Genomic DNA, 12,469 nt, shown 5'->3' on the forward strand with positions numbered 1-12,469 from the left:
GATTCCTTTATTCTAGCTCAGCCTGCTAGTTAATTCTGCTCGCTCATTCTGTCTCACAGCTGTCTGTATGTCCAGGGCAGAAGATCCGGGTGATCGCCCTCAGGCTGCTCCCATTGAATTTGCTAGGTGTCAGGACATGGTGAAATCAGGCGCTCATCTGTGTGTTTTTTTGTATATATGGAGTTATAGATATCATCTTAATATCTTGAAGCCTGTTCATTTGCCTTGCTTTTCGATGAAAAATACTCTTCTATCTTGAATAAAAGTCGAGATATTCGCGACTGAAGGAGGAGGAAAGAGTCGCCTGATGTAAAATTAGCAAGAAAATGGCCTCTAAAGTTAGCAAATTTCCAAAGCTGTGCTGTAGTGTCCTTGAAAACCGCAAATTTACATTTTTTGTACCTTTGATCAAAGTTTTTTCAATAAAATTCAAACAGGAATGTGTTTTTTATTGGACATACATGTCCAAAACATAAAATTTGATAAAATTTGACCAACAGGCGTGAAATGTCTATCTCTTAGATTTCATTATTATGACGAGCGCCTAATTCCACTGCGCCGTGACACACGTTTTGACAGTACATGTATACACTGAGTAGAGAAGATTCCCCTCTAAGTGTTATTGTCTTTCTCGTTTCCTTTATTCTTCCATATATACACATGTATAATATATATAGGTACCACAATAATATGGTACTTTACCAGTCTTCTGTGACTAGTAAAAATTGAGTATTTAAGTAAAAATGTAATAATGAAGAAGTTATTGTAAGGGTTAGAATATTAATCTGAACAACAAAAAGACATCTATCGTTTGGAAATAAATGATTTTTTTTGGCTTTGACATTTAACACTTAAGGGGATCCACTGGTCAGATCAGTAAAAATTTTGAAAAAAATATCAATTTTCAGATTTTGGAGTATCTTAATAGATATCAATATCAAGGATCCATCTTTAGAAGCCTAATTCCTTTATCAAACTTATAAATACCTGGAAAACGCATTTAAGAGAGGCAGCAATGTAGGAAAATCTTCACCAAAAATTATCTCTCTTTGCAGTTTTCTCAGAATTGTTTATCTGACCAGGTAGCAACACTATATTGAGTAGATCTCAGAAAGTTACTGTCAGAATTGTTTCAAATTTGGACACAATCTTTTATACACAGTTCTCTATAACTTTACAGGAGCATTTTTGCTGTTTATGGAACACATTTGGAGTTTTAGGCCTGTTTTATTTGACAAAATCTGAAAACATTGGAGACCTGAATGTGGTGCATAACAAGGACTGTAAGGCTCACAAGTCAGTACAAAAATTTCAAATTTGGCTCTGTAAGGTTGTTCTACCTACCAACAGTAATCGCCATGCCAAATATTAGGCTTCTATCTTGAAGCATGTTGATGATTGACAAAATATAAAATTGGTTTTAAAAATGCTGAATCAATCCTATATTTTTGATGGCTCGAGATTATCATTGCTAAAATCTTGAATTTTTTGCTTGGTAACCTTTTTTTGTACTATGTCACCCCCTTTGATGCAGAAAAGCAAGCGTTAGACCAAAAAGTATAGCATTTGGGTGTTGACCATAGCTACACCCCCTTAATAATGACACACATTTCTTGAACAGGGGACTAAGAAAGTTTCTGAGGATCAGATGGACAGACAGGATCACCAATGTGGAAGTGTTAAGGAAAACAAGACAGATTCCAGTCTGAGATGAGGTTGGAAGAAGGCGGTGGCGATGGATTGGACATACTCTCAGGAAGTCATTGGCTTAGTGGTTAAGCTCTCGGACTCGCAACCGTTAGGTCTCGGGTTCGAATCCCGTCAGGGGCCCGATGTTGTGTCCTTGGGAAAGGCACTTTGCACAAATTTTCCCCACTTCACTCAGGTGGAAATGGGTACCCGGCTATAGACAGTGAACGATCTTGTCAGTTTGATCGTGTTTGAGCGCGTGAAATCCGCAGCTTGCACTGTACGCTTCGGCGGAAGCCGAGTATGTTTCTGAGTGTTCTCAGAGGGTCTGCTGGGGTAATAATGGTTGTAAAGCTCATAGAGCATGCTCTTGAGCATGGATATGCGCTATATAAATGCAATTATTATTATTATTATTATTAAGTCAGGCAGCTGCATAACAAAGAAAGTTTTGGATTGGAACCCACAGGGTAAGAGATCAAGGGAAAGACGGTGTGGAACCTGGAGAAGAATCACAGAAAATACTGATTATAAATCACATAGAGTTTGCTGCTGAGCGTGAATTTGCGCTACACAAGTGCTATTTATTGTTATTATTATTAAAATTACCCTTGCCCAATAACGACCCTTTGGAAATTCAAACCTGGGTTAATATAATATATAGTCCAGCGTGACACTAATTGAGCTAAGAGTAGCAATGATCAAAGGTATAAAAAGAATTTTGAAATTCGCATGACTGTCTAAAAGGTGTTTATTCCTTTGGCAATTCCATGTAAAAACATTTCAATGAAACAATAAATGAAGACCACAATGTAAAAACTATCAGTCACAAAGTGGAAATTATTGAATTATTATTTCAGTTTCATGTAGCAAACTAGCATGTGTGCACTACGCCTGTTGTATATATAGTCGAACCAGTAAAAATAATCTTAAGCTCTCCGTTTAGAACTTACTTGACCTTCAATACATATATCTAGAGTGGGGCCACATTTGGGCCATCATGAGTGAAAGAAGCTTTTTAAAAACTTGTTTTCAGAATGGGGAACTTTACTTTTATTTTCAAATCCGAATGGCATCATGCAGAAGAGTTAACGCTCAGATGCTACTGGATCGCTAACAACGTCAAATCAAACAAAGAGTTCAATCCAAAGTCACAGACCCTTTCAAAAGAGGGAACAACATAAAAATAATCCAAGTCCAGTGCGTTTTTAACTTTAGAATCTGATTTTCTTTATACCAGACTTTGATCGTTACACAATTGCAATGTTTCTAAATACGATCACTTGGCAATTCCAATACACTGAGACATTATGGCTTATGGCAGTCCTTAAAAGAGGAAAAATCATATTTTGCTACTTCAAAAATGGAATTTGCAGCGTTTTGTCATCAAACTGTTCAAATGTACATGCTCATCCAATTACCAGAAACATCACAACAGGTGCTAGTTCTCGCAGAACAAACAAAACACTCTGTACTAACCAACAGAAGGCACAAATTTAGTACAGCCGACACATTTATTTAATTTGATCCCACTAGTTCCATACAATCATTTGTGTGTGTGTTTTTTAGTAGAAGTAAGTGTGCCTATGTGGTTATGTGAGAGTAAGAGGATGAGTGGTGTGTGTGTGTGTCTGTGTGTGTGTGTGTGTGTGCACACGCAAGTGTGTGCACTTGTGCATGCTTTTATGTCTCAGAGGGAATGTGTGTGTGTGTGTGTGTAAATGCAAGTATTTACATAAAATTGAGTGTCAGAATCTGGAACTAATACACACTCACGTACAACATTAACAATTCGAACACATGAGACACAATTCACAAACGTCTTTGTGCAAATCAAAAGTCCCAGCCAGCTGTTTCATGTTCCCATATTTTATAACACAAAGCACCAACCCTACTGTGATCCTGGACCTCAGCACTAGGTCTAGTCAGTTCCAAATGGGGGGTTTAAATTTACTTTTACTCATCAAAAAACGTTACTATTCCTATGTTGACAAGCTTCGGCCCCATGTCCTCACATCTACCCAGCATACACCAGAACGAAGACTCAAGATAACCATTCCTTTCTTAACAGAAACAGTACAAACTATGTGTCTCACAACCAGCCGCCTGACAGTAGCAGAATCTTACATCCAATAGCATGACAGTAGCAAAATCTCCCATCCAATCAGCTGCCAGCAAGTTCCTCTCATCCAATCAGCTGACAGCAGCAGACTCTCTCATCCAAGCGACTGACAGCAGCAGAATCTATCATCCAATCAGCCGACACTGCAGACTCTCTCATCCAATCAGGTAACAGCAGTAGACTCTTTCATTCAATCAGCTGACAGCACTAAACTCTCTCATCCAATCAGCAAACAGCAGCAGGCTCTCTCATCCAATCGGCCGACAGCAGCAGACTCTCACATCCAATCAGCCCACTCATCTACATTCTAAGACCAACACTGTTCCTTCCCTGACCAGTGCTGACCCCAAGCTCAGTCACCCCTCAGACAGACAAAAGCTAAGAACAAACGCGGCCCCTGCTACTATCTCAACACTTTCTGAACAAAAGCCTGGACCAGTTGGATGTAAGCTGGGTCATTGGCGCCTGTGAAAGAAGTCACCGACACTGATCTGTTGAGCTGAGGGGTCAGGGACCCATGACCTGTGGAGGCTGAGCCCACGGGTGGGGTGCCCACTGCCGGAGAACTGAGCCCAGCAGCTGCTGAGGATGTCGCTGACAGACTGAATCCTGGAGAGAGAAAGAGAGAGCAGAAGGCATGTTATGTATTGTTTGGTCGATGCCCTACTAGATCAAAGCTTCAATTCACTGGTCAAAGCGATGGTCCAATTCTTGGTCCCTTGGTCATGCCAATGGTCCAATCCTTGATCTGGGCTATTTGTCATAGTTTCTGGTTCATGGAATAATAATACAAAGGAAGAAAGAAGGAACTAAAAAAGATAGAGACAATACACAAAATTTCGGACAAGATAAAAGTGAACTTTACCATGATGTGGGGATGTACTTCCTGTTTGAGTGATGTGGTTCCATCTATCATCACCCTCTTACAAATAAATAGGCAGAATGTGGCCACTATAAATAAATGACATATTTTGGCAGAACACAGGAAAAAACACAACATTCTTATGGTGAAGAAATCAGCAAACAAAAGGTACTAAATTCTGGTTCAAAAGCAGAATAAACATGGCCTAACTAATCTCCACACCACAAAATACAGTTTAAACCAAAATCTATGGGAGCCTCATATTTTCTTTGGTTGCTCAATGGCGTGCACATTTACTTCCTTACTCCCTCTCACTACCTCTCAGGTACAGAGACAGAGAACTTGCCTACCTCTCAGGTACAGAGACAGAGAACTTGCCTACCTCTCAGGTACAGAGACAGAGAACTTGCCTACCTCTCAGGTACAGAGACAGAGAACTTGCCTACCTCTCAGGTACAGAGACAGAGAACGTGCCTACCTCTCAGGTACAGAGACAGAGAACGTGCCTACCTCTCAGGTACAGAGACAGAGAACGTGCCTACCTCTCAGGTACAGAGACAGAGAACGTGCCTACCTCTCAGGTACAGAGACAGAGAACTTGCCTACCTCTCAGGTACAGAGACAGAGAACTTGCCTACCTCTCAGGTACAGAGACAGAGAACTTGCCTACCTCTCAGGTACAGAGACAGAGAACTTGCCTGTCCTTGGTCAACTCTTCTAATCTTGGCTCATCTAGACCCTGGGTCATTGCCTCATCCCTGAGTGTGCCTCTTTAACTTCTAGTTGGTCTACCTCTGTCTTTTACTTTTTCCAGTAGGTCTCTTCTCTAAATTTCAATATTTTGACGAGCGGCTCATTTCACCACAATGCCACACATTTTCACCCCCAAAAAAGAACAAATGGTAGGAGAAGACAACACCAGTCCCCCACCCCACCCCACCCCATGCAGCCTCTCACCTGTGTTTGGGGGAGTCAGAGAGGTAGAGCGCTCCACACCGCCTCCTCGTCGCAGCTGTCGATGTAGACTGGACAGGAACGAATTCTGGTGCGGGGGGAAAACAACATAATTATCAGGGTAAATTGAAGGTGCTGCTGTTGGCTGGTGTTTGAGGAGTTACGGTAAACGCATTTCACTGCGGTACGCAAAAGGTGCCAGTGCGATTTTCATTTCGAAAAGTAATGATACCCATCTTGCTACCCTAGAATTACAAAATTCTATTTGCTCAGTACCTAGTTTTGAGAAATTTGACCTTAAATTGTGAGTTTCACAATAAGTCAAGCTGTTTTTAATGCAATTCTTTGAATATCATGATAACCATTTCAAATATTCATCTGATTTTGAATGTGCAAGCCATTTGAAAGTGAATACACTTGAATGCAAGAGTATTAATGTGGGCATTTGCGTGAATATGTGAGAGTGTGTACATGCTCGAGAATATTTGAGAGTATGGTTGCTTGCCTGTGTATATTTTGCTTGACATATGACTCACCAATTCAGTGCCCAGCTCTCGTTTCAAAAACTGCCTGTCACGGGGTACAAGGTTCGGATCTCTCAGGTAGCGACATGCTTGAGACATGAGGATATCCAGGGAGTTCTCGAGGGCAAAGTGGATAACGGGCCTGGGAACATACACACACATTGCATTTTACAGTGCTGTCAACACTTATCAGGATATATAAAAACACTTTATTCTGAAATGTAATCAAGAGTACTGAAATCTTGGCATTCAATGAGGTACCAAGGGAAAAAAATAGACAGTGAAAAAGGCAAAATTGTCATGTCCATGTGTATGTGTGTGTGTGTGTAGGGGGGAGGGGGGGTAGTATATATATGACACATGACTTTCATTCTGTACATTAAACTGAGAAGAAAACGGTACAAACAGTTGTGATACAGTGAGGAAACACATCTAGTTGAGTAAACTATCTCACCTAGGCACTTGATGTCTGGTTGGATCATCCGGGGAACTGCGGTGAGGGGACAGCTTGCCACCCTCTCCCTGGCACAATGCAGGAAGGGAAGAGGAATTAAATCCAGGCATTATCAACTTTAAGCGAAAAATTATGACTACAAAATTTAAAATAAAAAAAGAATATGTTACCATTCTAGAGTCCATTTATAAATATTTGAACTTCTCATTATGATAATGCAAATCAGAATTTTAATTAAGCTTTGTACAGTTTAGCAATCTTTACCATTAAGGACTGTTCAACTGATATGTCTTACAGACTTGCCAAATTCTTTTGTTCAATAGAACAGGAAAAATCAAAGCAATTCAGCGTTAAACCACTTAATCGGCTGCTTGCACTGTATGCTTCGCAGGAAGCTGAGAATATTTTTGAGTGTTCTAGCATCTGTTAGGGTTATAATAGATGTAATGTACAAAGAGCGTTCTGTAGAGCATGGATATGTGATGTGCTTTAAAAAAGCAATTATTATTATTATGATCAAAAACAAGAAAGAAAAACAACAAAGTGAAAGAAAAGAAGTACAGACCTACCAGTAGAGTCCAATAACCACCTGAACAGCCATTCAGGGAAGGGAAAAAAGTAAAACAGAAATGCAGAAACAATAGAGGGAGAGAGAAGAAGTACAAGCTGACAAAGTGGCACTCTCCACGCAACAGTAAGATGCAGTGGATCTATACAGGCATCAGTACGGGATGCGAGCAAGAATGCGATCGCACACGACTCAATTTCCTTTCGTGCGATAACTGAATATTCTCAGTAACATGGGCAGAACAGCTAAATTTTCGCCAATGACAGTCAGACATTTTCTGGCCCACAAAGTCAAGAATTTGAAATCTTTGCTTCCATGTGTGGAGGCACCGCTCAAATATAAATAGTCACACATTCTGATGATTAGTTCAAATTTTCCCTGAGCTATTACTACACGACCAGAATAATACAGAAATGTCAAATACACTGCAGTGCTCTCATATAGTGCTCAGATGGTTCCATGCTGGGTGACCATGCCTCTCACATCAGGTCAAATTATTTATGGGGTGCCCCTGAACTTGGGCTGAGTGCATCTTCGTTTTGCTTCTCGTTTTCGCCACTTTCTTCAGCTACTATTTTACAAGTTTTTGTCAAACATAATATTTGCAAAATAATGTAACTAACTATCACTCAATACCCATGATCACACCCCCACACCCCATCACTCTCTCTGTCTCTGTATTCCTCTGCCTCTCTCTTGGTCTCTCTCTGTCATTCTGTCCCTCTCTCTTTCGGTCTCTCTGTCTCAGCGTGTGTGCGAGTGTGTCAGTGTGTGTATGTATGAGTGTGTGTGTGAGTGTGTGTGTGTGTGTCTGTATCTCTTTCTCTATATATCTATCACTCTCTCTGTCTCTCTCTATCTATCCCTCTCTCTGTCTCTCTCTATCTATCGCTCTCTCTGTCTCTCTCTATCCCTCTCTGTCTCTTTCGCTCTCCCTCTAATGTGCAGCTGTGGTGATATTCTGAGACGTACTGTACTTTATCTCGGCTGTACGCTGCCCATCATCTTATGAGTCAGTGGCAGACTGAATGTAAACATTGTACAAGGTTTTACTCTGGATATAAAACATATTTTTCACAAGTTTTGATTAAAGAATTTTTATCGAAACTTTTATTCAACTATTCTTTAACTTTAACACAAATTTTCATCCTGTACGAAGTCCTACTTTCACCTCCCTGTTGATGTGATTATAAACAATGATTTTTTTCCAGCATTGTAAAACCATTTTGGAATCGGAGTGGCATTTGCAGTAACCTATAAGTGATCGAATCAACGTGGGACAAAAACGGGTCAAAGAAATTTTAAAATGAAAATTGTGGGCTCCCGTTTTCCCAGCTCTCCACCAACTTGGCTCTGTCTTAACAGAAATGAACTATAAATTGATGGTTCCACCTCTAGAAATAACGCAAGTGTAGGAAAATCAATCCTACACATTATAGAGCTCTATCACTCTTACAGAATTGTCCCCCAGCAACATATTAAAATACTTGTGAAATTTCAGGAACAAAATCCCCACGAAAATTTGCGCTGAGGAGAGACCTGCAAAAGACCTGCAAAAGTTGAGATCTTACCTTGGCCAGGTGCCGTACACAGACTGTGACACAGTAGAGAAGGGTTCCAAATGTAACGCCCTCGGAGGCAGATTCCAGGGCTGGTGTACCGAAGCCAATTCCGAGCACACGGTCCCATTCTGTGACATCAAGGCTCTGGGGGAGGGAAAAATGTTGAAGAAAACGACGTGCCACGCATTAAGGGTTCACCTTTCATCAAGCCTGAATTGATGAACTGAGATGAAAATGACAAAGCAAGGAAAGACACACCACTAACAACAAAGAGTGATTCGCTGTTTGTTCAACTACTTACGACAACTTGCTTAACTCACCCAGCTCTAACGCTGATAGTATCGGGTACATGGAAAATTTTTGCTGTTGAGACCGAAAACACTACTTTTGTGAGAAGCAGACTATAGCCTAATTGGAAGAGTAACCAGTTTGTGTTTGAAACCATGTGAGGGGGTGCAAAAATTGAACGCACTTCCTTTCTTCGCCTTTAGTTTACTTTTTGACTCTGTATATAAACCTTTTTTCACAGAGTATTGAATAAAAACTATGACATATTTTGCCTTCAAAGTTTCAATACACACAAATAATGTTTTTAATAAAATGACTATATAATTTGGGTATGATATGTTAAAATTTAGTATTTTTTTCAAGTTTTCAAAAAGTAAAATTCTCTAGGGAGAGCTGAAAACCCAGAGGTGTAGGCCTAGGTTTGAGTGAGTTAACGCAGTCTTCAACTGCTGCTAACTAATAATTCCACTTTTGTTTTGCTTGTGTGTGTGTGTGTGTATGTGTGCACCTGTGTGTGTTTATGAATGCGTGCGTGTGTGCACGCATTTGTGACAGTATCTCGATATCTCACCTGGTCCAACATGATCTCTGGGAGTGAGGGCGTAAAGTGCTTCAGACAGGCTAGAGCCTTTCCCACAAGTCTCAGCATGCTGGAACAGCAAAAATAATAGCACACACATCAGAGGTAGGCAAAGTTAGGCAAGAAAATACACACATACACATGTCAGTCGTAGGCAATAGTTAGACAAGAAAATAAACACATACACATGTCAGTCGTAGGCAAAGTTAGGCAAGAAAATACACACATACACATGTCAGTCGTAGGCAATAGTTAGACAAGAAAATACACACATACACATGTCAGTGGTAGGAAAAAAGGCAAAAGTTAGGCTAATTATAACAAACAGACAAAATGTCAGTAGTTGACCAAAGTTGGGCAGCGGCAGCAGCAGCACACACGTCAGTAATAGACAAAACATAGGCTTAAAAAACCAAAAACATTCACACATTACTTATGAACAGAATATTACGAAAAAAACAAAAACAAACAAAAACAACAAAAACACACACACGCACACACACACAGAAGTCCAAAATCAGTAAATACCTGAAAAATGAGTAGAAATAGGAAGCCCTGCTATACATGATATGTGTGTATGTATATGTTCCTACTTATGTTGAGCGTATGTCTAAGTATGTGTTCATGTCTGTGGCAAGCATGTATCTAAGGTATATATGTATATTGTTCATGCTTGTGTCAAACATATATCTATGAGTCAATATGTGTGTCAAACACATTTATGTATGCATATATGTGTTTATGCTTGTGGTGAGCATAAATCTCAGTGTATAATAATAATAGATAGCATTTGTATAGTGAAAATTCCCACCCAACAGCAAGCTCTATGCGCTTTACAATCTATACTACTACCCTAGCAGACCTGATAGCATTCTGAGACAATCTAAACTTCTTGGGAAGCATACAGGGCAAGCTGTGCATTTACCTGTGTTCAGCCTCCACGAGCTGGGAAGTGGGCTGCTCCACGTCATCCATCGACGTCTGGTGCTGCAGGAAGGATGACGGCTGGACTAACATCTCCGCGCGGCCCGTGCCCGACAGGTTCTTGTGCTGGAGGAAAGTTTTAAAATATTTACGGACCATTGTTGAAGACACCTATCCATCAGTACTGAATGTGAATTTGGGTGCAGCGTGACAGCCAAAATGTCTTCAAAATCAATAGCTCGTACCAATATTATGGACCGTTGCTCAAGGCATCTATCAATCAGTATTGAATGTGGATTTTGGAGCAGCTTTTTCAAATGATAAGACCTTTGAAACTTTTTGGTCCAACAGATACAGTGACATTCATAGTCACATTGTAGAGCTGCTAAACTTGTCCGTGTGTCGCCACATTTTCTTCAATTCTGATTTAATTTTTTTGTATGGATGAGTATTCACCCAATTCTACACTACTTATTTTTAGATTCTCAAGATGGGTTTACAAGAATCAATTCTACTCAAAACGCAAACTATGCAAAATTAACTGACAATGCTGCCATAAGCAGACAAAACGCCTTTTTCAAAATTCACAATAGTTACAAGAAAAAGGTTTTTTGTGAGCATAACCATTGAAAAATAGAGTGTTCTTAGTTTTTAGTACGAGTTTTAAGGCACCTGCAACACAATAAGGTCATATAAATGCAGAACAATAAATGTGTTACAAGAGAGTAACGTACACAAAAAAGGAGGAGGAGATATAAGGACGATAGATGTTCGATAGGAAAGAAGAAGAAAACCACACCAGAGTACCCGCAAACCACCCACAAATAGAGTGCTTCCAAAATATGAATTCTAATTTTTTAACAAATTAGTTTCATTTTAATTTTTTCACACAAGTAGGGTTACTGATCAGGCTTTTGATTTAGCAAATAAAAATTGTTTGTGCCAAAATGATAAAAAAACGCATTTTGTCAGCTTATGTAGAATAAATTTTTTGGGGCAAGAGGCGCCCGCAACTGTATTAAGTCAAAATATAAACTGACAATATGAACACTTAACGTGTGGATGTAAAATTTGCATAGAAAGAATTATGGGAATCAAAGATGGGAGCAACTGATGAGCAAGAATGCTACATGCAATGGTGATGCATAGGAAAGGAGGTCTTCTTTTTTTACTTTTCCTATCCAGGAAAGGGAGTCTTCCAGTTTGGCACTAAAGTGGCAAGACCAAGGGAAAGAGTTAAAAGATCATTATTTTACATGAGCACTTGGTAACTTTTGGTGGAGCAAATACAGTAACAATAATTGTCACTTTGTCATAGCATCTACCAAAAGTAGGACTATCCAAAATTCACAAGACTGACAGGGCGGCCCACCCACCACCATATTATAAGGAATAAATACTTCAAAATTCGTAAAATAACTTACACTTCTAAAGTAAAATGTTTTTCTGAGAGCAAAGTTTCCTAAAAGTGAATAAAAATCGTAACTATTCTGCTAAATAGACAGGCACTCACCTCCAGGATGTGTGAGAGATAGCGTGGCCGGATCAGGAGAGCCACGTACGTCTGGAGCATTGCCATCAGAGCACCCTGGTGGAAGGGGTGGATGGGTGGGTTGGGAGAGGTGTGGAGATGGTGTGTGTGTGTGTGTGGGGGGGGGGTGTTGATAAAGGGGTGGAGGTGGTGTGTTTGTGAGTGGGGGGGGGGTGGTGTTGGGAGAAGGGTGGAGAAGTCACAGAAAGTGTTGATCAATATACTGATCATCATTAGAAACTTTTTCGTCTCTTTCAACAAGGACTAAGTTCACTCCCAAAGAAAACAAGAAATATTGTGGGGGATGTTGTAACATACAAAAATCTGCAGCGAGACATAGACTGAGCATGAGCACAGATGACAGTAAGCAGGGAAACCACTGGAATTTTGGGGAGGGAGGGAGGGAGGGAG

The 12,469-nt window shown here is 40.2% G+C and overlaps 1 protein-coding gene across 1 annotated transcript in view; it reads right to left on the reverse strand.

Annotated features, from left to right (window-relative positions):
* Positions 1-2,422: 2,422 nt before the first annotated feature.
* The window catches only part of LOC101862041 (nucleoporin NUP188 homolog), a 63,596-nt gene continuing 53,549 nt past the window's right edge, over positions 2,423-12,469 (reverse strand). The window contains exons 44-51 of the mRNA XM_005100148.2: positions 12,041-12,115; positions 10,529-10,653; positions 9,595-9,673; positions 8,745-8,879; positions 6,606-6,673; positions 6,164-6,293; positions 5,631-5,715; positions 2,423-4,420 (exon numbers count right to left, since the gene is read on the reverse strand). Of these exons, the coding sequence (XP_005100205.2) occupies positions 4,215-4,420; positions 5,631-5,715; positions 6,164-6,293; positions 6,606-6,673; positions 8,745-8,879; positions 9,595-9,673; positions 10,529-10,653; positions 12,041-12,115 (903 nt within the window). The 3' untranslated portion in view covers positions 2,423-4,214. The remainder of the gene's footprint in view (positions 4,421-5,630; positions 5,716-6,163; positions 6,294-6,605; positions 6,674-8,744; positions 8,880-9,594; positions 9,674-10,528; positions 10,654-12,040; positions 12,116-12,469) is intronic.

This window comes from Aplysia californica, unplaced genomic scaffold (genome assembly GCF_000002075.1).
Source record: "Aplysia californica isolate F4 #8 unplaced genomic scaffold, AplCal3.0 scaffold00237, whole genome shotgun sequence".
In the NCBI taxonomy this organism is placed as follows: domain Eukaryota; kingdom Metazoa; phylum Mollusca; class Gastropoda; order Aplysiida; family Aplysiidae; genus Aplysia; species Aplysia californica.